Source organism: Sciurus vulgaris (assembly GCF_902686455.1).
Source record: "Sciurus vulgaris genome assembly, chromosome: 4".
Taxonomy (NCBI): domain Eukaryota; kingdom Metazoa; phylum Chordata; class Mammalia; order Rodentia; family Sciuridae; genus Sciurus; species Sciurus vulgaris.
Genome location: NC_136464.1, coordinates 92,440,978 through 92,462,736, shown reverse-complemented (window position 1 = coordinate 92,462,736; position 21,759 = coordinate 92,440,978). Strand labels below are relative to the sequence as shown.

The window sequence follows — 21,759 nt, the reverse complement described above, 5'->3', positions numbered from 1 at the left end:
AAGCTATACTGTGACTCCTTGGAGCTATAATGTGACTCATGTTCCTTTCCTGAGGTAAAAGTGGTCCCAGATACAGTCAGCAAATGCAGACAATAATGCACGTGTTCCCTTGGACCCTACTGTCTGATCCTCTCTGGTAACCCTTTATTGCAGGCAGTTTCTCATTGCTCCTCTTCCTTCTCCATCCTGGCCCTGACTGTCCTGGCATGGGGTCAGTCCTACAAGAAACCTGGAGGATGGCTCTCTGGAGCCTGACTCCCCACTAGGCCCTTGGAAAGCTCAGAAAGCCCACTGGGCACACAGCTACATAGGGATGCACCACACTGACCCTGTGCATGTGCCTAAATGTTGCAGCCCAACATGGCCACTAGTGTCTGTGGGGCTAGACTTTTGCTCTTCCCACAGATGCTGTGGGAAAGCTTTGCATTTCTTTGGTTGTTTGCATTTGCTTGACTCCAGAGGCAGCCAGCCTCATTTTTTTTTGGCCTGAGTCACCTGAGCATTGTGATCGTCTCTTTTCAGAAAGGAGCCACCTCCCCAGGACAGCAAAGTCACTGCTGAGGAGCCAAGTGCGCAGCCTGTGCACAAGGCTGAGAGTTCCAGAGATGGCTCAGGTGTGTGGAGCCTGTTTCATCCAGGGGAGGAGGGGATTGGTGCACAATCATAGTCTCTGAAGTACAGGCTTGTGGAACAGCCCCAAGTGGCTTCATTTATCTTAGGACCCACCATTTCTAATAGGAAGCACTTTGTTTACAATCTCATTTACTCTCTTTATGGAAAAGGAAACAGAGACTTGTAGAAATGTCACAGTATGTCAGTGCCCTGAGTCCCCTGCACTGTGTCATGCCATTCAAAGGAAGAGCATCAGTAGAGGGCACCTTGCCCTCCTGGCCCTAGGGCTCTGGTGCCTCATCCATAATTGCCCACATGTCCTCTTTGTGCCCCTTCCCTCAGTAAAGGAGTGGGTATTCAGAAGGACAGGATTGAAGTGCCTAAAGGCCTTGCTGGGCTCCACGAGACAGACAGGGAGGCTTAAAGCCACATGATGTGACACAAGTTACACCTTTCTGTCTGCAATGTCTGCAGATCATCCAAGTGCTACCCCTGCCTCTAACACAGGAACAACACTAATGTTGTTGTGTATGGTAGTGCAGTGTGACCACAGGATTCTTGGGAGCCTCACAAATCCCACAGGTGGTCTAGTGGCTATACACATGGCAATTCCTCTGCTCCCATCCTCCACCCTGCCACCATCTGGTCCATTTCTCTCTATAGGGCCCCAGGAGGAAGAGGAGGAAGTACCACAGTTGATGAGGACCAAGAGTGATGCCAGCTGTATGATCCAGAGGAGGCCCAAGTGCCGTGCACCTGGGGAGGCCCAGCGGCTCCGGCGACACCGATTCTCTATCAATGGACACTTTTATAATCACAAGGTGATGTTCCCACATGGCCTTTTCCAGGGCCCTAAAGCTGAGAGCACAGGAGCCATTTCCAAGCACTGGCACTGCGGCCCCATGATCCTTGTCACCCCCCCACCCCCGTCCTGAAGGCTCAGGAGGAAAAGGATCTTGCCCAAAGCACCATTGCATAACAACTCATTCATGATCTGTGCTTTCTCTACCACACACTTACTATCTATGCATTCTCCAAGTTGTGTGGATTTTTGGCAAGTAATCTCAAGACAGATAGTAATGCCTATTTATCTTTAGTGAGGTCATACTCTATAAAGTTTCCACTCAAGCTCAATTGATCATTCCATGGGAACAGCATGTATCAGCCATTACTGTCACTTGATAAATTAAGCCTGCTAGCAGAGGTGTGTCTAGGGGCATGTGTGTTTGTTCCCAGAGAACCCAAACAGCTCCTGATTCCCAGCACCCGCCTTTTGTCCGAGTATGCATTGTACTGACCTTAGGAAAAATCACCTTCCCCAAATTACATCATTGCACAAACAAAAGGAACTAAAAGGAGAAGTTAATTGTTACTATAAATGGAATGAGTGGCAGTTTGGGTGAGGCCCTGGTTGGAGTGTCCTGCAATAAGCCATATCCTGCTGCCCTGGGAAATGAAAGCAGAGGTTTTCAGTTTGAGCAGCTGCCCTTCTTGATGGAGTATGACTCATGCGGGTGGAGGAACCTGGGTAACGGGAGGCCTAGGGGTCAGACCTTCTAGGGGCTATTCAGGCTATCCTTGGGGCACCTTGGACTTTGGGATAAAATTCAACTCTGCAAGTTGAAGGAACACTTCTTTAATCTCACTACCTCCCTCCCAGTCTTGCTAAGTTTGCAATAACTTTTTATGAATAATACTAGGATTTTGTTTGCTAAGTCCAGAAGAATTCAACACCATTTGAAAATCAAATCTCCTGAAAGAGCAAAGGTGGGCAGTCAGGGTTGAAGTTCAAGGTGATTATATAGATTAACAATAGGATCCATATTATGACTTGGGTATCCTTTAAATCTTGTTCTGAAAAGGTTTACTCTGTAAAGGTTAAGCTCCAGTTATTAGTATTTGAATAAATATTGATATGCTATTTTAAGAAATTTTTGAAAACTGTCAAAGAATTTGTACATGAGTCTAGGCATGGTGGGACACACCTATAATCCTGGTGGCTTAGGAGACTGAGGCAGGGGGATCACAAGTTCAAAGCTAACCTCAGCAATTTAACAAGGCCCTGAGCAACTTACCGAGACCCTGTCTCAAAATAAAAATAAAACAGGATGGGGATTCAGCTCAGTAGTTTAACACCCCTGGGTTCAATCTCTGGTAACAAAAAAAAAAAAAAAAAAAAAAAAAAGAATATGTACATAAGTTTAGGCTATTTCTAGTTCTGTCCTCCTAACAAAGAAGAATCTTTTGCCCCATGACTCAAGGTACCAACAGTGGGGTTGAACTCCAGTACACTGACTTCTCTAGTGTCTCATTTGTCTTTGAGAGGTATGTCTGGTACATTGAACCTTATTTTAGTCACTGCAAATATCTCAGGGACATGATGTCTCTGAGTTTAAAAGGAACAACGAGGGTTCTCATCACAGCCACAGGCTTATTTCCATTTGGACCACCCTCCCAAGAGGAGTTGCTCAGCCAGCCACATACTCAGGCCTTGGTCTATTACCCCAGGAACCTTATTAATCCATTTACCTGGGGAATGTGGATCCATTTTTCCAGGCAGATGTCCTACTTTCAGGAATACAGACTAGTGTCTTAGATATTTTGAACAGTTGTATCACATTTCCTGGGTGAGAAAAGAGCTCCAAAAGAGAAATCCCATATGAAAACCCTCTTTCTTACCTTGCTCTATATGCATACCCACTTCATATTCATAGAAATTAGGGTACAAATCCTCGAGTCACAAACAACAATTGAAGAAAAAATACAAAGAATTATAGCACTGACTTCCGGTAGGAGTTGTTCGAGGGTTTATTTCTTAGAACTATTTCGTCACATTTCACTCAGTCATTTCCCCAAACTAATTTGATTCACAGTGAGGCTGGTTTTATTTCCAGACTGGGTAAAACTTTTTAGCTGTTAATACTGCTTTGTCCCAGCCTATTGGATTTGAATGTGGTCTATTAGAGAGAAACCTTTTGTGGTTAGAGATGAGAAAGCACCCTAAGACTTTTGTTCCCCCTTGGAGTTTGTTTGTTTCGTCTTGAGTTTCTCAAGGCTTTGTGCAGAAGAAACACCAACAGTCTCTTGTTAATAAGACCTTTCAACTCCTTGAAATGGCCTAACCCCTCTATTCAATGTTTCTCGGAAACTGCTTTCTGGATAATGCGTAACCCAGAGACACTCTAGATCTCGGCTACATAAGAAGCAGGTTGGGCTTGAGGCTGACTCTGGATCTTACTGGAGTAGAGACCAGCTGGGGGTACTGAGCAGGTCCCTTAAGCACCCTGAATCTCAACTACTTCCACGAGAAAGCAAACCATGCAGGAGGACTATGCAAACTTCAACTCAGCTTGAGGGTAAAGAGACCTGACAACTTGTAGAATAATCAGTTTCTCCAGGAGGCTCCTGGACCCAGGGGTTAATGTGTGGGCTTTCAAGTATTACAGAATCCTTACATAGCACTGTCCTTTCTAGATGGGTGACCTTGACCATCTATTTCACCTTCTGTAATCCTGTGTTTTTTATCTAAGAAAAGGGAGCTTGTTATAGGCACTTCAAAGGGTTGTTATGAGGATTAAATGAAAGATTGTATATAAAATATTTAGCAGGTTCAGTGCATGGTTAGTATTTATTGAAGACTTATTAAATATCCAGCAATGTCCTGGGTGATTTCATATTCAGATGTTCCTCCACTTGTGTTTTAATCAGATTTTTCACTGCTGTGACTAGAACCTGACCAGAGCAATTGTAGAGGAGGAAAAGTTTGAGGGCTCATGATTTTAGACTTCTCAGTCGATATATAGTCAGCTCCATTCCTCAGGGCTTAAGGTGAGGCTGAACATCATGGTGGAAGAGTGTGGTATAGAGGGAGTAAGTTCATATGATGATCAGGAGGCAGAGAAAGGGGGGGGGAGGACTCTCACCTCATATAAATATATACCCTAAGCCACACCCCCATGCCCTCCCTCCTCCAGTCACACCCCACCTGCCTTTAGTTACCATTCAATTAAGCCCATCAGGTGCTTAATTTACTGATTGAGTTAAGGCTCTCATAACCCAGTCATTTCTTTACTGAACCTTCTTGCATTGTCTCACATGTGAGCTTCTGGGGGGCACCTCACATCCAAACCATAACAACTTGTAATGAGGTTATGTCCCAATAAACCCATCATATGTTGAAAATATCAGTGATGAAAATATATCTAATACACCGGAACTACCAAACATCATCCCTTAACAACAGAGCATGCTGTAGAGAGCTGGTGGTTTTCCCTTGTGATCACATAATTGACTGGGAACTGTGACTCACTGCCCTACCCATCACTGAGAGAGAAGATAGGACCATATTATCACTAGCCCAGAAAAAGATCCAAATTCCAAATTCAAAGTACAATTTCTACTGAATGTGTGTGGTTTCTGACCAATCCTAAAGTTGAAAAATTGTGAGTCAAATCATCATAAGGCAAAAGCAAGACACATGCAGGAATATAATGTCTCCCTCCTGGAGGAAAAAGCAAAACTGTGAAGAAGCCCCCGTGGCTGGAGCACAGGGTGCTTGTGAGGGGGTCTTAGTGTCATACATGCATAACAAGTAGAGGAGGTGGATGGTATTGCATAGACTGTGGGAAGTCTTCAGATCTTTTTGATTAGAACTATGCCTTTTAAAAAAGTCTCTCTGACAAAGTATACCAGAGAGATAGCATGGCCTGGTATTCTTTCCAACTGCAGATCCTAAGTGAGGAGGACTGAATTGGGTTAGGAGACGTATGAGGGTTGAGGTGGGACTTTAGGCCATGAAGCAGACTAGACCACACACTGCATTTCAGTGTTTTATAAAAAGTGGTATACATTTGGGCAACAATATGGAGACTGGTTTGGAAGGGCTGAGATGAAGAGAACATGTCGGGAACTGCTATAGTGTGACTTGAGGACTTCTGTTCAGTCAGACTGGAAGAAAGTGGAGAAATAGATTTGGGACATTTTAAGTTTTAGGATCAGAAAACATGTGGTGATTCAGTTGACACAAAGAGTGAAGGAAAAGTTGACTTCCCCTTCCCCCATGAATGACTTCCAGGACCCTGGTTCCTAGGATCCAGAGCACTGGCCCTGATGGAGTGAAGTTATCTTTCTTAGGGATCTCTGTAAAACACACACCATTACAACTTCCCTCAGTGCCCCTAGGTCTGGGAACAGTTTACCCATGGATCTGCATGAATGGACAGGTGCAGGTGTTCCTAGAACCAGGCATCTGTTACTTGAGTGTGCTCAACACTGAGATGCCAGCCCTGAGCGGTGTTCCTGCCCCACACAGACCTCTGTGTTCACTCCTGCCTATGGGTCCGTGACCAACGTGAGGGTCAACAGCACCATGACCACTCTGCAGGTGCTCACCTTGCTGCTGAACAAGTTCAGAGTAAGTCTGGCCACAGTGGAGCAGCCTTTCCCTGGGATGTTGTCGCTTTGCTCTTTTGCTGGGAGGAGGGCTGGAGAAGATGGGGAGGGCTGCATATGACTCCTGGGTAGACTGGCAGGATTTCCCCTGTGGAATTGACATTTCTGGGAAGTAAGTCTCTGGGATTTTTGTCAGGGATCTCATGGGTGTCAGAATGGGCTCAGGCTGCAAAATCAAATAGTTTTGGCTCCTTGTATATGTGGCTTTGTGGCTGTGGTTACTTTGTTCCAGCTTATCTCAAAAAGTTGCAAGACTGACTCTGTGACTTCCTGTGCAGGTGGAAGATGGCCCTGGTGAGTTTGCGCTCTACATTGTTCATGAATCTGGGGGTAAGTGCCAGCTTCAGCTTCCAGATTATAAACACAAAAAGATTCTGTTCCTATTTCAAGCTTGCCAACTGTACTTTTTCTCTGAGGACTCTGGGCTGGCCTGCCCGGCAGTAGTCAGCCCTTCTATACTGGCATATACTGCACCTCTACCACACACCTTCTTCCCCAACCCAGGCACCTTTGCCGTCACTCTCAGAATTCCACTAAAATCATGCACAAAGCCACTGTCACCAACCTCTTCAAATGAAATGGACCATTATCAAGCTTGTTGTGATTCAGTCAGGAGGGGTGGGGAGCATATGCCAGAAGCTGAGACATGGAGCTACTGCCACAGAGCCTGCATGCCCCTCTCTGCAGCACTGTCACAGCATGTCCTGTAACTGAGCAGGCCTGCACTTCTGCATTTCTGTTACCACTACTGTCCACTCAGCTCCTGTTTCTCTCCTAGCTGGACTTTGTTGAATGACACTATAGAAGAGGGCCAAAAAAGTATTTTCCCTCTACCCTCCTTGGTTCATTGGGTAGGCCTTGTAAATTAGATTGGAAAGAGAAAAACAGAAAGGGGTTTGTGAACAGGTGTGTGGTATATACCCATGGGAACTCTCAGGAATGAGTGACTCAAAAGGGTGGTTAGAAATTGGGTTTTCACAGCACCTCAGCAGAAGTATAAGTTTTTAGAAAAGTGACCAAACAAAGAAGGGATTTGAATTTCCAGGAAGGCAAATAGTGTGAAGGCCAAGATATCAGAGAATCAATGGAGGATGAGTTTCAATATTAACTATGTGGATTCCTCTGATGCCAGTTCTGGGATGTCAAGGATCTAGAGCAGCCTCAAGTGATTAACTTCTGTCCTTTCAGGTAGAGAGGGGAGGGGACACATTGATAAATTTATTTCCTGCTTTTAGGCAAATAGGAGCAGGACACAGAGCTTTTCTTGTATTCATTCCTTCTCAGTTGTCCTTAGCTCAACATATCCCTGTGCCAAAGTGGAAGATTTGGGGTTGACTTGTCCTGCTGTCCTTCCACAGGATCACACATCGCTCAGGGCAGGTACATTCAGCGAGGTCTGAAGAAGGTGCCCCGAGCTCCCTGAACATCCATTTTCTACAATGTTCCTGTCCTGGTAAAAAGAGAGGTATTTCTAACATCTTATGAATTTTGTAAATTGCCTTCTGTTTCAGAGAGGACAAAATTGAAAGACTGTGAGTATCCACTGATTTCCAGAATTCTGCATGGACCCTGTGAGAAGATCGTCAAGATCTTCCTGATGGAAGCTGACTTGGGCGAGGAAGTCCCCCACGATGTGAGTAGGGGCTGAAGCTGGGGGCCTGCTTCTTTAAAAGGGTCTAGAAGGAAACATGGGAACTCCAGAAGGCTCTAAAGATGACCTTGGCCAGAGCCCTCCATGGTGATGTCTCCTGCAGCCCCACAGATGTCCTGAATGGGCTCCAGCTCCCTCTCTTCCTATTAGTGCCCACCAGCTTTGTCAGAAGAAGAAAGAACTTGAGTCCTAGAAAACCGGGGCCCTGTCCTTTACTCTCATGCTGGTGAATCCTCTTCCTTCTTTGGAGTGTATTTTATTGTTAGTAAGTTAAAGACCCACACAAGGGCTCTTAACGAGGGCCTATGTAAGGGAAGAAGATGGTTAAGTCCTACTAACAGCCTGTGTCCTGATCCGATGATGAGCACATTTTCAAATTCCTTTGCACAGAAAAGTCCTTAAGGTTTGGACACCAGGGAGTCAGCCTAGTAGCCCATTCTCCCTCAGCCTCTTCACAGAGCTAGTACAGTTTCATTTCATTGTTTAAAACAATGCTGTCCTCAGCACCCACCCCACCCCGAACCCCAGAGAACACCCAGTGTGACAATGTTGCAGTATTGAATGCTTTTCCTAATATTCAACTCAATATTTCCTCCCAGGGATAATAGTTGCTTTTAAGATAAGAATGGTTCTCATTCTCCCATCCTATACAGCAGAGCAGTGTTGGGGGTAGGGTGGGAAGAAGGGCAGCTACTTCCATGAACAAAGGATGTTGGCTGGGTTGACCACTATGGAAGCCATGAGAAAAAGAAAATATATTTTGGGCTTCTAATTTAAAGCACATTAAAATGTTCTTGGATTTTCTAGGTTGCTCAGTACATTAAGTTTGAAATGCCGGTGCTGGACAGTTTTGTTGAAAAATTAAAAGAAGAGGAGGAAAGAGAAATAATCAAACTGACCACAAAGTAAGCAGCACTTAAACAGCCAGTTGTGGGTACTGACCATCAGGGTATGTCTGCAGGGTACACCTGTGCTGGGTGGGGAGGTGTCTCTCCTCCACATGTACCTGGTGCCCTTGCAGTTTGAAGAGGCCTATTACCCTCTGGTCTCTCAGTACTGACAGCACCCTGGGGTGACAGCCTTCCAAAATGGAGGGAACCCAGTCCAGACCGCCCACCCAGCCTTGGCATTCTCACCAGCCTGAGATATGACTGCAGAAAACTGGGATGGAAAGGCAGAGCCAAGAGCAAGAGTGGGCACTGGATCTAGTGATCTAACTCTGGAAAAGGAACCACAGAGAGGACCTGCTAGTTGCAGCTTCTGCCTGGTCTGAAACTTTTTGTACTAGTAGGAATACTAATCCTACTGGAAGGTGGCGATTCTTGGAACTCCAGCACCAGTTGCTATTGAACCAGGGATGAAATCAATGGAAAAGGGAGCAGGATCTGGCTGTCTGAGATTAGCCAGACTGCAGGTCCCCATGATCTGTCTGTCCTTCAGCAACATGTAGCAGGACATGTGGAGGCATTCCCAGGGCCTGAGGAAGGAAAGACAGGCAACTCACTGCAGGAGCTTGGGTTGGTAACTGATTTAGTTTCTGGCCTATGACTGAATGACTCTTGGGAAACCTCACTCCCTACAGCTTTCACCTGTGCATATGGGCCCCACACAGGGAGTCAGTGGAGACCCCAATCAGAGGGAAGCATCCATTTGCCATTGATCATGTCACTTTAAGGTTTTAGAGCAGGAAGGGACCTGGGGATCACCTGGTCAGTCTATTCAGTGTGCAGGAAGGAAACTGAAGCTCCAGATGAGGAAGGACATAGCACAGGTTGTTTGCAGAGCCTGGGTTGGAACACAGGGTTCCTGACCCCTGATCTATTGCCCTGTGCATCTCAGCAGGCTCCTGTCTATACTGGAGAGTCTTTGGAATAGAATCATAACATTTGGATTTGAAGCTCCACATGGTAAAGAGCTCTACTGAATTCTTCCCCCGCCTGCTTCTCAGAGGATAGGTGATGACTGCCAATCATCCTGTCAGGAGCAGTGATCTGGGTCAGGCATCTTTGTGCTCCCTCCCTTCTACTGCCATTTTACTGCTCCTCCAACCTCAATGAGTCCCCTTGTCTTTGTCTTCCCCCAGATTCCAAGCCTTGCGTCTGACAATGCTGCAACGCCTGGAGCAGCTGGTGGAGGCCAAATAGCCAGCTCGCACTTGTCTCTTCTAATGCCCACTGCAGCAAGTGCACGTGGAGTCCCAGCAACCAGGCCCTGATGGGTCACACTGATTAATGGCTGCTACCTAAGGAATCAAGCGCCTGTGTTTCTAACCTGTCTGAAGTCTAAGCTTTGTGAGTCCTGCATTCCTAGCCTTGGCTCCATAGTGAGCACACACAGGAAGCAGACCCAGGCCTGAGGAGCCAGGAACTTGCCCACTGTGGTCTGACTGGCAGGCTACCCTGGGAAGTGACTGGCACTAAAACTGTGTCAATGGCTATGTTGTATGTCTAGATGGCCAGACCAGTCCTGTTCAGGCCACACCTCTCCTGCTCAAGAGACTAGTACCTGACTAGCCCCTGGGTTGTGGGCTTCATTCACTTGCCCTGTACCTGGCTCAGACTCCCAGTAGGGCCACCAAGCACTGTCCTCATCCCCCACGTGAACCACAACATCCCTGTCTACCCCATATCATATTGCTTACTCAGTAACTCTGCTGGGGAAAGTGGGCACTACCAGAAGTTGTGAGATGTACCCTGTTTGTAGCTATCACTTCACCATAATATCCCTGGCCTCTAAACCTCCTTGTACAGCCCAGCACTTCTACTGCAGAGCTTAAATAAGGAGTAGGACCAAGAGGAACCTGTCTGCTTTCTGCAGAAATATTCTTCTTAGTGAAGCCCAAAGGAATTATTGAAAGAAGCTTGCTGAAAGAAATCCATCAATTTAATCACGTTGAGGATGTGGCTTCCATGGCGTTGAAAGGACATTGTTGGCAGTGACTTGAGAAGGCAGTATTTTGCCCTCATCACCATTGTCCTGCGGACACCTATGTGCCTCGTGTCTTCTACAGACATGTGACCTCCCATCTAGTGGACAGGGGACAACACTAAACACTTCCCTGTGTGGTAATGAGGAGAAAGGTCTGTTTGGGGAGCAAGGGCTTTAAATTCCCTGGGGCCAGATACTGAGAAATTTGTTTGTTGACTGATGGAGAATTTCTGGAATGAATGAGAAATCCCTTGCAAAACTGTAACAGTTTATATCATCCATGTGGGTGTTTGTTTAAAACAGAAAACAGAAGACCAAATTCTGCTGAGTCTGTGGATAGCACTCGTAAAAGGAAGAACCATAAAGACTTGTAAAGATAGGAGAAACTTCATCATGTAGGCATGAAGAAGCTCCTTTTGGGGTCCCAAAAAGAGCAGAGCAAGGAAACAACCATGCAGTGGAGCCGCTTGTCAGGGTGTACTTCATACCAGCTTGCCCTGACCCAGCGCTGTCATCATAGAGCCTCAGAGATTCCAGGGGAGGTGTGACTGCAGTTCTCTTGTCTTTTCTCTTGACTGGCAGTATAGTTTCTTAGGTGCTCAATAAAGGTGTGCTGTATTAAACTGAAGAAGCGAGGACCAAGATTTCTTTTTCTTTTTCTTTCTGCATATCCATATTGACCCCTTCTTCTTCTTCATTTCTTTTCATTTTTTTAGTTTTTTTAAAATTTTTGGTTCACTGTACACAAACGGGGTACAGCTTTCATTTCTCTGGTTGGACACTAAGTCACCTTCTTCCAATCTCCAAATCTCTTAGCTTGGCAGGAGAGCCACAGCCAGATGTGCTTGACATTGACAGGACTCCTTTGTTTTTGTGTATAGGCTGGGGATTGTTGTGGGACCTGAGGTGAGACTTCTGTAGGACAGGGAGGAGGAGTCACTGGTGATAGCCTGTGAGTGACCTGAGCAATTGCAGAATCAGTATCAGAAAGGTCTCAGGAATCTTCCAGGCAGAGGCTCAGGAAAGGGTAAAAAATGAATCAAGCAGGAGCTTTCAGTTAATTTTATTTACTCCCCAGTCCATATTTACAACCTTAAGTCTGATCTAGACAACTGCCTTTCTATTATTCAGTAGTAACTGAGTGACTGTCTTGTGCCAGACCTATGCTCAGTCCTGGAAGAACAAGATGGATTGACTATCTGTCCTGTGTTCAGGAGTTTCCTGGTCAGAAGAAGGCCAGACATTGGGGAATGTTAGGGGACCAGTTCAGCAAGCCAGCTAAGTTCCCAGGAAGGGGGCCTGAGGCTGAGCTGCCAATGACCAAGAGAGTGTGTGTGTTTTTGCAGACCAACAAACACATGCCAGTGAGGAGAAGGACAAGCACAATGCTTTGGAAGCCACTGAAAGGAAACTCCATAAATTCCAGTCTGATTGTTTAGTTGATTGGTTAGTTTTTGCAGTTGTTAAAGTGCTATTTTAGGTCTTTTTAGGTAAGTGACACTTTCAAAGTAGACATTATCAAAACTGATTCCTGAATATCAGAGCTAGGAAAACTCTGTAGCAAGTTGTACAGAAAAGGATGGAATTCTCTCTGGGCTCACAAACCTTTTTATCAACACACATTTGTTTTCTTGAGAGAATCAGAAAAACAGGTAACTCTAACACCCGGATTTCATGTTTTAGAGATTGTGATTTCTTGTTTGTTCGTTTGTTTTTTGTGGTGCTGGGGATTTGAACCCAGGGCCTTGTACTTGCGAGGCAAGCACTCTACCAACTGAGCTATCTCCCGAGCACAGGGATTGTGATTTCTTACTGATTTGGGGGAGTATCAGCTCCATATAATTTATAGTACTTCTCATATGCTTTTTGTTATCTTGGATAGTAAAGGTATCCAAAGATAAAGATCCCTGCCAGAATATGCTATCTTCCCAGGCCAGCCCTCAGGGACCAGCGAGTATAATAAACAGCTCAGGATGAAATCAACAGGATTGCAAAAGGACTGGACTCCAGAAAAACAGGATTGTTTGTCCAGAACAAATGACCGGAAGGGATCCAAAAGCAGCTTGTTTTTTGGCTGTGATAACGATATGCTACCTGCTTGGAGTGTTTACCAGAAAGTGGATTAAAGGCTTTCTCATTGTCAAAATAGATCCATCCACCCAGGATACATCTGACCACTGAGTTCTAGGGAAATAAAGTCCAAAGTTTGTGCAGTCTGACCAAATGATTTGTGGAGGAATCAAGAATGCCCAATGTGGCCATGTGGGTAGGGTGCAGGCACCCTGCAGCTGCAGAGGAAGTAGTGAGGTGTCTTTGTCAGGTGCAGGAGTAAGCTGCAGCGCCCCTGCCCCTTAGTTCCTCAGTGGTGCTCAGGCAGGAAGCTCAGTTGGTCAGATCCAAGCAGCTACAAGTGTAAAAACAACCAGATGCACACACTATATTTAGGAATCATGAGCTGTGATTGGAAGTGAGCCAGCTGTCGACGTGCCCAGAGATGCACAGTATGCTGGGCGGAGCTCTGGGCCCTCCTTGTGGGGCTTTAACAGAGATGTTTTCTGCAGGCACAAGAGTGGGAATTCCCAGGGTTTCCTTTCCCAAAGACCTGAGAGGAAACAGGCTCAGGCTTAGTGGACAGAAACATTGTTCAGGGACCCTGTGCTGAGGGGTCTACTTTGTGGGAAATGGACCACTCTGGGTACTGCATTCCTGTCACACCTGACTGGACTTCTTGCACTTGGGTTGTGGCTCAGTGTTGCCAAATGTAGACCCTGGCAGCAGCACTTCCTGTTGAGACAGTGCTTGTGAGTATGAGTGTGTGTGAATGTGTGTGTGTACATGCGCTCACAGGCAAACACATGTTCACACACACGTGGGAACAAGGAGTTCAAGGGACAAAGCCACAGGAAAAGGAAGCTGTCTTTCCAGGATGTTTCTCAGCTCAGAAGATACTTCTTCCTAAAAAGAACTCTTCAAATACTGCCACACTCAGAGGCACAGAGCCTCTGGTTTCCCAGAGAAGTCCCAGCCATCAAGGGGATGAACCTCTTTTGGCTCAGTTTCCCCAGAAAGATGTGCTATTAGATGCCCAGGCTGTGCACCCCACCTCCCCCTCCCCCTTCTCCTTTTTATTTTTTAAATATTATGTGTCACCACTCTTGATAATTTAATTGACTTAAAAAGTCTGGAATCCCAGACTTCCTGGCTTAAAGTCTTACTCTGTCACTTACAAATGAACTGCAGCTCAATTCTGCACCTAACTTTGGGAGTTTGGAGAAAATTGGGTCCCAGTGTTTGAGAACTGGCCGCCAAAAGCAGAAGCTGCCATGAGACTGAAGAAAGGCAGATAGATCCAGGATTGCACAAAGTGCAATTAATTAGAGGCTTGCAGACTGAAGTTTGTCTTGGGTGGCAGCAAAAATATGGATCTCTGCACAAAAAGGCAGATGGAAGGGGGTTACATGTTAAGCTAGACAAAGGTAGGTCACAACTTTTGTGCCAGAATGTACCTGGCTTTTTAAAAAACTATTAACATATCCAATATCAGTAAAGAAATAGTTTGGGTGTTAGAGACCAGAACACCATGCTCAGCTGAATATCTTAACAACTTTGTTCTGCAGAGTTTGGGATATGTGCCAGGGTCACCTGGTAAGCAAATGATAGTTATAATCAAGACTGATGTAGTAATGTCAAGCTGGATCCCTACATGGCTCAAGTTACTTGCCTCAGTTTCCCACCATAAAAATGGGGTGATAATCACAATTCCTCTATCAAGGTTGGTGAAAGGTATAAATGCTTTAGTGCACTAACAAATAGTGCCAAGAATCTCAGCCTATAAGAACATTTATTTCTCTCACATGTTCCATGGACTGTACTGATTGCAAGTTCTCCATCTGTCTTTCCATTCTGGGTCTTAGGCTGGAGGAGCAGTACCTCACAGGGATATTCTATTCTTGAAGCATAAAGAAAGAGCAGAGTGCTGGCAGAAGCACAGTGACTCAAAGCTGCCTCTGGGCTGGGAGGTGTCTCCCATAAACTCATGTGCAAGTCACATAGTAGAGTCTACATTGGTGGGATGGGCACGTCATTCACTAGGAGGCACTTAGAGTCACATGGCAATGGCCAAGAATGGAAAATCAGAGAAGAGTGGCACAAATGCACAGGTATAATCCCACCATGGGAATATTAATAAGACACTGCAAGTACTTAAATAAATTAAGGGCATAAAATTCTGCCTAATTAATCTCCTTTTTCTTTTCCCTTTATTCCCCATGTCCTTTTCCAGTTCTGGTCTCTCTTTATCCTTACCTCCTACCTCATTCACTCTTGGCCCTTTGTATATTGTATTTCATCTCTCTCCCTTTTAAAATTTGTCATTCTTATCCAGTTCTCAAATCTGCATACCCCTGGGACCTTGTGGCTGGCTCAGTCATTTTCAGAATAGGAAAAGGAAAATCCACCTTAATGTGGGACACGGCAAGACTTAGTTTTAAATTAATGACTGTCTTACAAAATGTTTTTGAAAAATTTTATTATTTTCATGTTCATAGAACAAATAGTCCAAGCAGATAATTTTTGCTCTTAAAACTTTCCCTAAGCCATCCCTGGCATCTCTGGTTATTGCCTTTCATTCCCAACCCCTCCAACTCAACATCAATAGCTTGTAATAATAATTTAATAATAAAAGTAATAACAATGGTTCACATTTCTTATGTGTTATGCATTGTGTCAAGTGCCTTACATTATCCCATCTAATCCTTACAATAGTAGAGATATTATCTGGATTACTGAGTTGATCTTCATGATCCAGGTCTCATTCATTTTTATGCTTTAACATCTGCAGAGGCAGCTCCTTGAATAGCACAAAGCCCCATTTTCAGAGTATGAAAGAGAAACAGGCCTCTTACTGATCCACCAGACAGATGTGATGGTCCCCGATTCATGAGACTGTAGTAAAGATGAATGAGCAGAACATAGATGTAAAAGCACTTTGTAAACAACGAAGCATCTTATATATTCATTCCCACAACAGATATTTATTGAGTGGCTGCTACCTGCTGAGCACTGTTCTTAGCACTGCAGTCACAAAAAAGATATATATATATATATATATATATATATATATATATATATATCTCATGGTTGATACACTTAAAATCATTGGGTTTCGCTTTCATGGGGCGGGAAGCCTTTGAAGGGTTCTGAACACACGAATGACACAATTTGACGTGGGTTTTAATTTGACTTGAGGATCATCTGGGCTGTGAGAAGACAATGGAGTCCAGTCAGGAAGTCAATGCAATAATCCAGCCAGGAGGCGATGGGTGGCTGGGTGTAGGTTACAGCAGCAGAGACACTGAAAGTAGTTTGATTCTCAATCTATTTCAGAGATAGACCCATTAGAATTTTCTGGCGGATTGGGTGTAAGTTTGGGATGAAAATAAGAAGAGACAACAACGATATCAAAGTTTTTTGCTTGTATGGCTGAAAACAATCCAATTGCCATTAATTGCTGGGATGAAGACCACTGCAGAAGAAGTGAAATGAGTATCAGGAGTTCATTTGAGGTATATTAAGTTTGAGATATTTATTACACATACAAATGGAATTCCTGAGAAACTGATTGGATGTACAAGTCTGGAGTTTCAAAATATTTGCATTCCAGGATCAGTCAGGAGTTAAAGGTGAGGGAATCCTCAGCACATTTGAAGGTATTTGAAGCCATTAGACCAGAGGGAATGCCGAGCAAATGCTGTACTGGCCAGGCTGGCTGAAGAGAAGGAGTCTGTGAAACAGCAGAAGCAAGAGAGTTCATTACTAAAGAGAAACAAGAGGGGCATGTGGAAAATTACAAGGCTTGGAGAGGAAAAGGGATGTTCCAAAACTGGGCTGTTCACTTACAATGTGAACTTGAACAAATTTAGTCTCTAAACCTTGGTTTCCTTTCCTGTAAATACAGTGTGATCATTCCCACCTTGGGGAAGCCTTTTGGTGATAAAAGACTCATGAAAAATATCAGTTAACAGTTTAAGCTCTGCAAAGGTATCTATACCAGACACTCGATATTTGAATTAAGAATACAGTTTCGAGGTTGGGCAGGCTGGTTTAAAACGCCTTGACACAGGCCACTATTTCTGCCCAGTACCCAGAGGAAGAAACAACAGGTCTTGTGGTCCTGGGGTCGCGTGATGCCTCACTAGTGGGTGGGAGAGTTTAACAAAGTCAACACAGGAAGAAGCCAATAAAACTCTGTCGGGTGGGCCCGGGACCATAGAGGGTCGTTCCGCCACATTCCTAGAGCGGCCGCGCAGCGCCAGCAAAGGGCCCGCACTTCCGGCGGCGGGAGAGGCGCGGGGAGAGCGAGGGCGGCTGCCAGCGCGGCACGGTGAGTGGGCCTGGGGCGTGGGTAGAGGCGTTGGGCGTTTTGGAGCCCTTGGGCACTGGCTCGCTGCAGCAGGAAGGTGCCGGCCCGGGCAGTGGCGTGGCGGGCGCCTCCGACCTCCTGGCCTGGCCTGGCCCTGGGAGCTGCAGGGAGGCCGCACGGGCCTTGCGCTGACCACGGCCAATGGGGCGGGCCCGTGAGGAGCGGCCCACGGCTGCCTCGGAGAGAAGTTAATTGTGACACCCAGCCAATTGGGGCCAGAAAAGGACGGAAACGAGCCTGTGAGCATCGGCCTTTGCTCCTTCCGTTGCTCGTGGCGCGATTAAACATCAGATCCATTGTACAAAAGCATGAGCTGCGCAGGATTGTTCAGAGCGATTTATAGATAATGACTCATTTCAACTTCTCATTCCTTGATGATATGCCAGCTTTTTTATCATCATCCCAGTTTTACGGATTAGGAAACAAGCTTATTCCAGTTAGTTTCACAGGAGAGTAGCTCCTGTGGCTCAGGTTCACCTGAGTACCCATACCTGCCGGGGAATGTGTGGTCTCAGCGCAGAACTTGACTTTGTGAGAGGTGACCGGTGCATCATTTCTGCCACTAAAAATGAGGCTCGGAAGTCAGGCTGTTAAGAAGTGAGAATCCTTCTGGTGTGTTAACTAGCAATGAGCCTGCGTTTCCTTAGCTTGGAATGGAGATAATTGCATATAGCTGCTATGAGAACTAAAGACCTAGCCCAGAATTAAATAAACACAGGCTGCTCACATGTTAGTATGATGTCTTCAGCGGTAGGAAGATTTGATAATCTCAAGAGTGTTTTACCAGATTTGACCTCTAATATCAAAGTAGACGTGCTTTTAAAAAAAGTATAATTAGCATTGTAATTGTTTTTTGAACGCCATGTACCTAACACAGTGTTGCCTGTGTAGTAAGTAGATGGGCTGTGAATGAGAAAGTTAAGAAATGGGTAAAGGTCTCTGTAATTTTTTTATGCATTTTGCACCTTCTGATACCATGATTATAGCATATATAATTATTAAAAATCCCCCCCCCCAAAAAAAAAAAAAAGTCCTGGACACTATTAGGCCTGGAGCTTCTTCTTGTATGAAAAAAAAAGGCAAACATTAAAAAAAAAGATGTTGGATATGTTTTCATTATTTGCTTTATATACTTGTATATAGAGAAACCCAGGATAATTATTCCTGTTTTAAAGTTTACTTTCTGATGAGATACAGAGAATAGTTTCCATAATTTCATTATTTTTGTAGTCATTGCTTCACCCACATTGCCACCTATTTGGAGTTTGTGGATTTTTGTTTGTTTTGGTTATTTTAAATAGCATTGAGGCAACCCTATAAGTAAATAAAATTATTTACTTGAAATTTTTAATTTTACAGCATTTGGCCATTTAAAAAATTCCATCCTATTTTTACAAGAATATTAATTTCTCCCCTTTCCCCTTTTCTTGTGTTCTATCATGCTTTTTCTACTCAGTTTTATTCTGCTATATTAGAAAATTCTGTTGAAGTTCTCTTGTGTCAGGTTTTCAAAGAATTGTCTTGAACTATTCAATCTAGAAAAATTATAACAAAACATCTCTTCATTGAGATTCTGCTCATCTAGTATTTAAGGGTAAGACTCCTAGTAAATTTAGAACTCCTTACAGAGTACCTCTTACTTTCAAAACTGCTTGCTGCATAGACCTAAATTGTCACCCTTAAATGTAGAAATGGAATGGCCAAACAAATAAGAATTAAGAGGAATATATCAAAGTAGTATGATTTGTCATATATTTTAAATTTGGATGCTTTAGGTAGTCACTAATTTTTTAAAAAATAGTCACTATTAAATAAAAAGTTTAACAACAGTCCATATTAAAAGGTAATGATATTCTATTACATAAATTTTGTTTGTCTTTTGAAGTTATTTCTTCCCATTAAGTGTTCATCTTCTCTCCATATTTTAGTCCTTCAAAATAGCATACTCATTTGATAGTACCTTAAAAATTGTATTTTACTGTATTTTCCCTTATCACATTACCCTCCAATTATTATGCAAATATTTTTCCCCTCAGAATTATTTTTCAATGGTATTGAATATGTTTTTAATTTAAAAGTGAAGGAAATTTTGATGGGTTGAAAAGGTATTAAAGTTGAATAACTAACAGATCATCAATAATTTGTTTTTATTTTTTATTCTACTCACAGAAAACTGAGCTTTGTAGCTCTAAGAAATGAAACCTTAGTTCAGAAGACCCTCTAACAAATACAACTTGGGAGTTCACCATGAGGTTAGGAAAACCTAAAGGGGGTATTTCTCGAAGCTCAAACCAAGGAAAATCCTATGAGAACAAACGTAAAACAGGCCGGCAGCGGCAGAAATGGGGAGTGACTGTTAGATTCGATTCAGGCTTGAGCAGACTGAGAAGAAGCTTGGATGAAAAACCCTATAAATGCACAGAATGTGAGAAGTGTTTCAGTCAGAGTTCAACTCTTTTTCAACATCAGAAGATCCATACTGGAAAGAAATCCCATAAATGTGTTGATTGTGGGAAAAGTTTCTTTCAAAGTTCTAATCTCATTCAGCATCGTCGGATCCATACTGGGGAAAAGCCCTATAAATGCGATGAGTGTGGAGAAAGATTTAAGCAGAGTTCAAATCTTATTCAGCACCAGAGAATTCATACTGGAGAAAAACCCTACCAGTGTGATGAATGTGGCAGATGTTTCAGCCAGAGTTCCCACCTTATTCAGCATCAGAGAACCCATACAGGGGAGAAACCCTACCAGTGCAGTGAATGTGGCAAGTGCTTCAGCCAGAGCTCTCATCTGAGGCAGCACATGAAGGTGCACAAAGAAGAGAAGCCACGTAAAACCCGGGGTAAAAACATCAGGGCAAAAACTCACTTAGTATCCTCTTGGAAAGCTGGTACAGGAAGGAAGTCAGTGGCTGGTCTCCGTCAAGTTAAGGGCAGTGCTTCAGCCCTCTTTAAAAAAAAATGAAGGGTAAAGATAAAGGCTATCTCTTTTAGAATTCAGGATGCTATATAGTAGAGCACTTAGATATTGTATTCTTCTCTAGCATGGAGACATTGGAAGTTTAAAATGATATTATAGGGCTGAAAGAAAGTCCAGTTGATCTTATTTTTATGTGACACGGAGCACAAAAAAATGAAAATATAAGATCCTTGATCTCACTTGAAATTGCTTCCTGCATCGTTTTGACAGAGCATCATGTTTTCATGACACGTTTGTGAAAGTGCAGGCATGCCAATGATTGCTCAGTTTTAAGACTTCTATAGAAGGAATAAAAAAAGGGAGAAGGAATTAATTTCATTAGCTTTGAAGTTATGTGGCATTAGGAAAGCTTATGTTTGTAAAAGTTTGTAGTATATTAACCATTGTTTTATAAGTGTGACTCAAGACTAAATAAAATGTATTCAAGTTCATAGATTTTTTTAATCAACAAGGCCCATGTATGTTATGTTTTGTTTTTATTGCTTTCTACTTATGTTCCTATTTTTCACCATATTCTTAGTAAGATTCTAAGGAATCCAAAGTGAGAACTGAATAAACCACAAGTCTCCTATTTCTACTAATACTGTTCTTTGTGATGGTATCACTGCTGTGTCACTTGTTTTCCAGAAGTTGGGATGGATTTATATTGATTAATGTCCGTGGCCTCTCTTGGTATGTGTTTGACAAACTGAGCCAGCCTTCTAAACCTACGTGAATGAACAACATTCTATCAGCAGAATTTCAGCTTGCTTATGGCAAAAAAACCAAACCAAAATAAAAGAGTTTAAAGGCCTCCCTGCCAGCAAGATTTATGAGCTTTTAATTACCCTGGTTATCTTAGATAAAATATTTGTCGACCGCAAAAGTCATTTAATGTCTGAGTACTTTGGAGCTCCTTTAAAATTTTAACTTTTTATACTATAGGAATTGTTTAATAAGGCTAGCAGATAACATTTTTTAACTTTCATCAGAAAGATGCCAGGTGTCACACATCTCTGATCAGCCTTTAGCTCAGGTTTTAATTTCTATTGAATGCTAACATTCTTTTGATTCTTTTGGTATCTTTTATAATCATATCAGTTTCTGCTGTATTAATGACCAATTATCCATAAAAATAAAGAATGAAATATTTTGCATAATACTACCTTCTTTTTCCTTTTTTGGGATATTGTTTTAATGATTTAGAGAGTGGATCTAAAAATCACAGCTTTTTGAAGAATCACTTGTTTTGCTGATTTCCTCAAACCTGAACTTTGCCTCCATTCTGGCCTTGCACTGTGGTTCAGGGCCATAGAACACAGCCTTGTTGACAACAGGATATCCAGAAAATGTTTTGTAAGTATTAGGCGATTATAGTTATCTTTTACAAAACACCTGATCTTTTACTCCAGGTTATTCACAGCCGAGTCACCTTGTAGCAGGGTCATGACTGTAGGGCCCTTTTAGGGATCTATTGTCAAGTTATATTCATTCTGTGTCTGGAACAGCTAATAGCTTATGACGAGAACCAACCCCACATTTTAAGTTTGTGCATTTTGATAGCAATCAGAGGGTCCTGAAATAGAAAAACCCTCTTTATTGCTGGAGTTCATAGTTTACATTTTTATCTTTAATAGATTTATATTCTTTATAAAAGTAAAGCAAGTACTCTTCAGGTTTTAATGTAATTCCAGTTTGACTTCGTTTGCATTTCTTCTTAGAGCCCTAAAGCTGAGAA

General features: G+C 43.4%; 1 protein-coding gene and 2 long non-coding RNA genes across 7 annotated transcripts in view; all 3 read left to right on the top strand.

Annotated features, from left to right (window-relative positions):
- Nucleotides 1-15,404, top strand: part of RASSF4 (Ras association domain family member 4) — a 39,472-nt gene extending 24,068 nt beyond the window's left edge. For 2 of the 4 annotated variants that reach the window (XM_079136484.1, XM_079136485.1), the window contains 7 exons: nt 523-614; nt 1,276-1,433; nt 5,924-6,025; nt 6,342-6,393; nt 7,575-7,696; nt 8,522-8,619; nt 9,798-15,361. In XM_079136484.1, coding sequence (XP_078992610.1) covers nt 523-614; nt 1,276-1,433; nt 5,924-6,025; nt 6,342-6,393; nt 7,575-7,696; nt 8,522-8,619; nt 9,798-9,858 — 685 coding nt within the window. In that variant the 3' untranslated portion in view covers nt 9,859-15,361. Of the gene's footprint in view, nt 1-522; nt 615-1,275; nt 1,434-5,923; nt 6,026-6,341; nt 6,394-7,574; nt 7,697-8,521; nt 8,620-9,797 lie in introns of all 4 variants that reach the window. The other 2 variants (XM_079136486.1, XM_079136483.1) reach the window with 2 other exon arrangements.
- LOC306659826 overlaps nt 1-21,759 on the top strand; it is a 784,421-nt gene that overhangs the window by 713,444 nt on the left and 49,218 nt on the right. The window lies entirely within an intron of this gene.
- On the top strand, nt 15,796-21,181 carry LOC306658814. Of its 2 annotated transcripts, XR_013763157.1 has the most exons (3): nt 15,796-16,215; nt 16,315-17,024; nt 19,233-21,181. It is a non-coding gene; the product is annotated as an uncharacterized lncRNA (long non-coding RNA). The 2 variants fall into 2 exon arrangements; XR_013763158.1 differs by lacking the exon at nt 15,796-16,215 and having other exon boundaries at nt 16,225-17,024.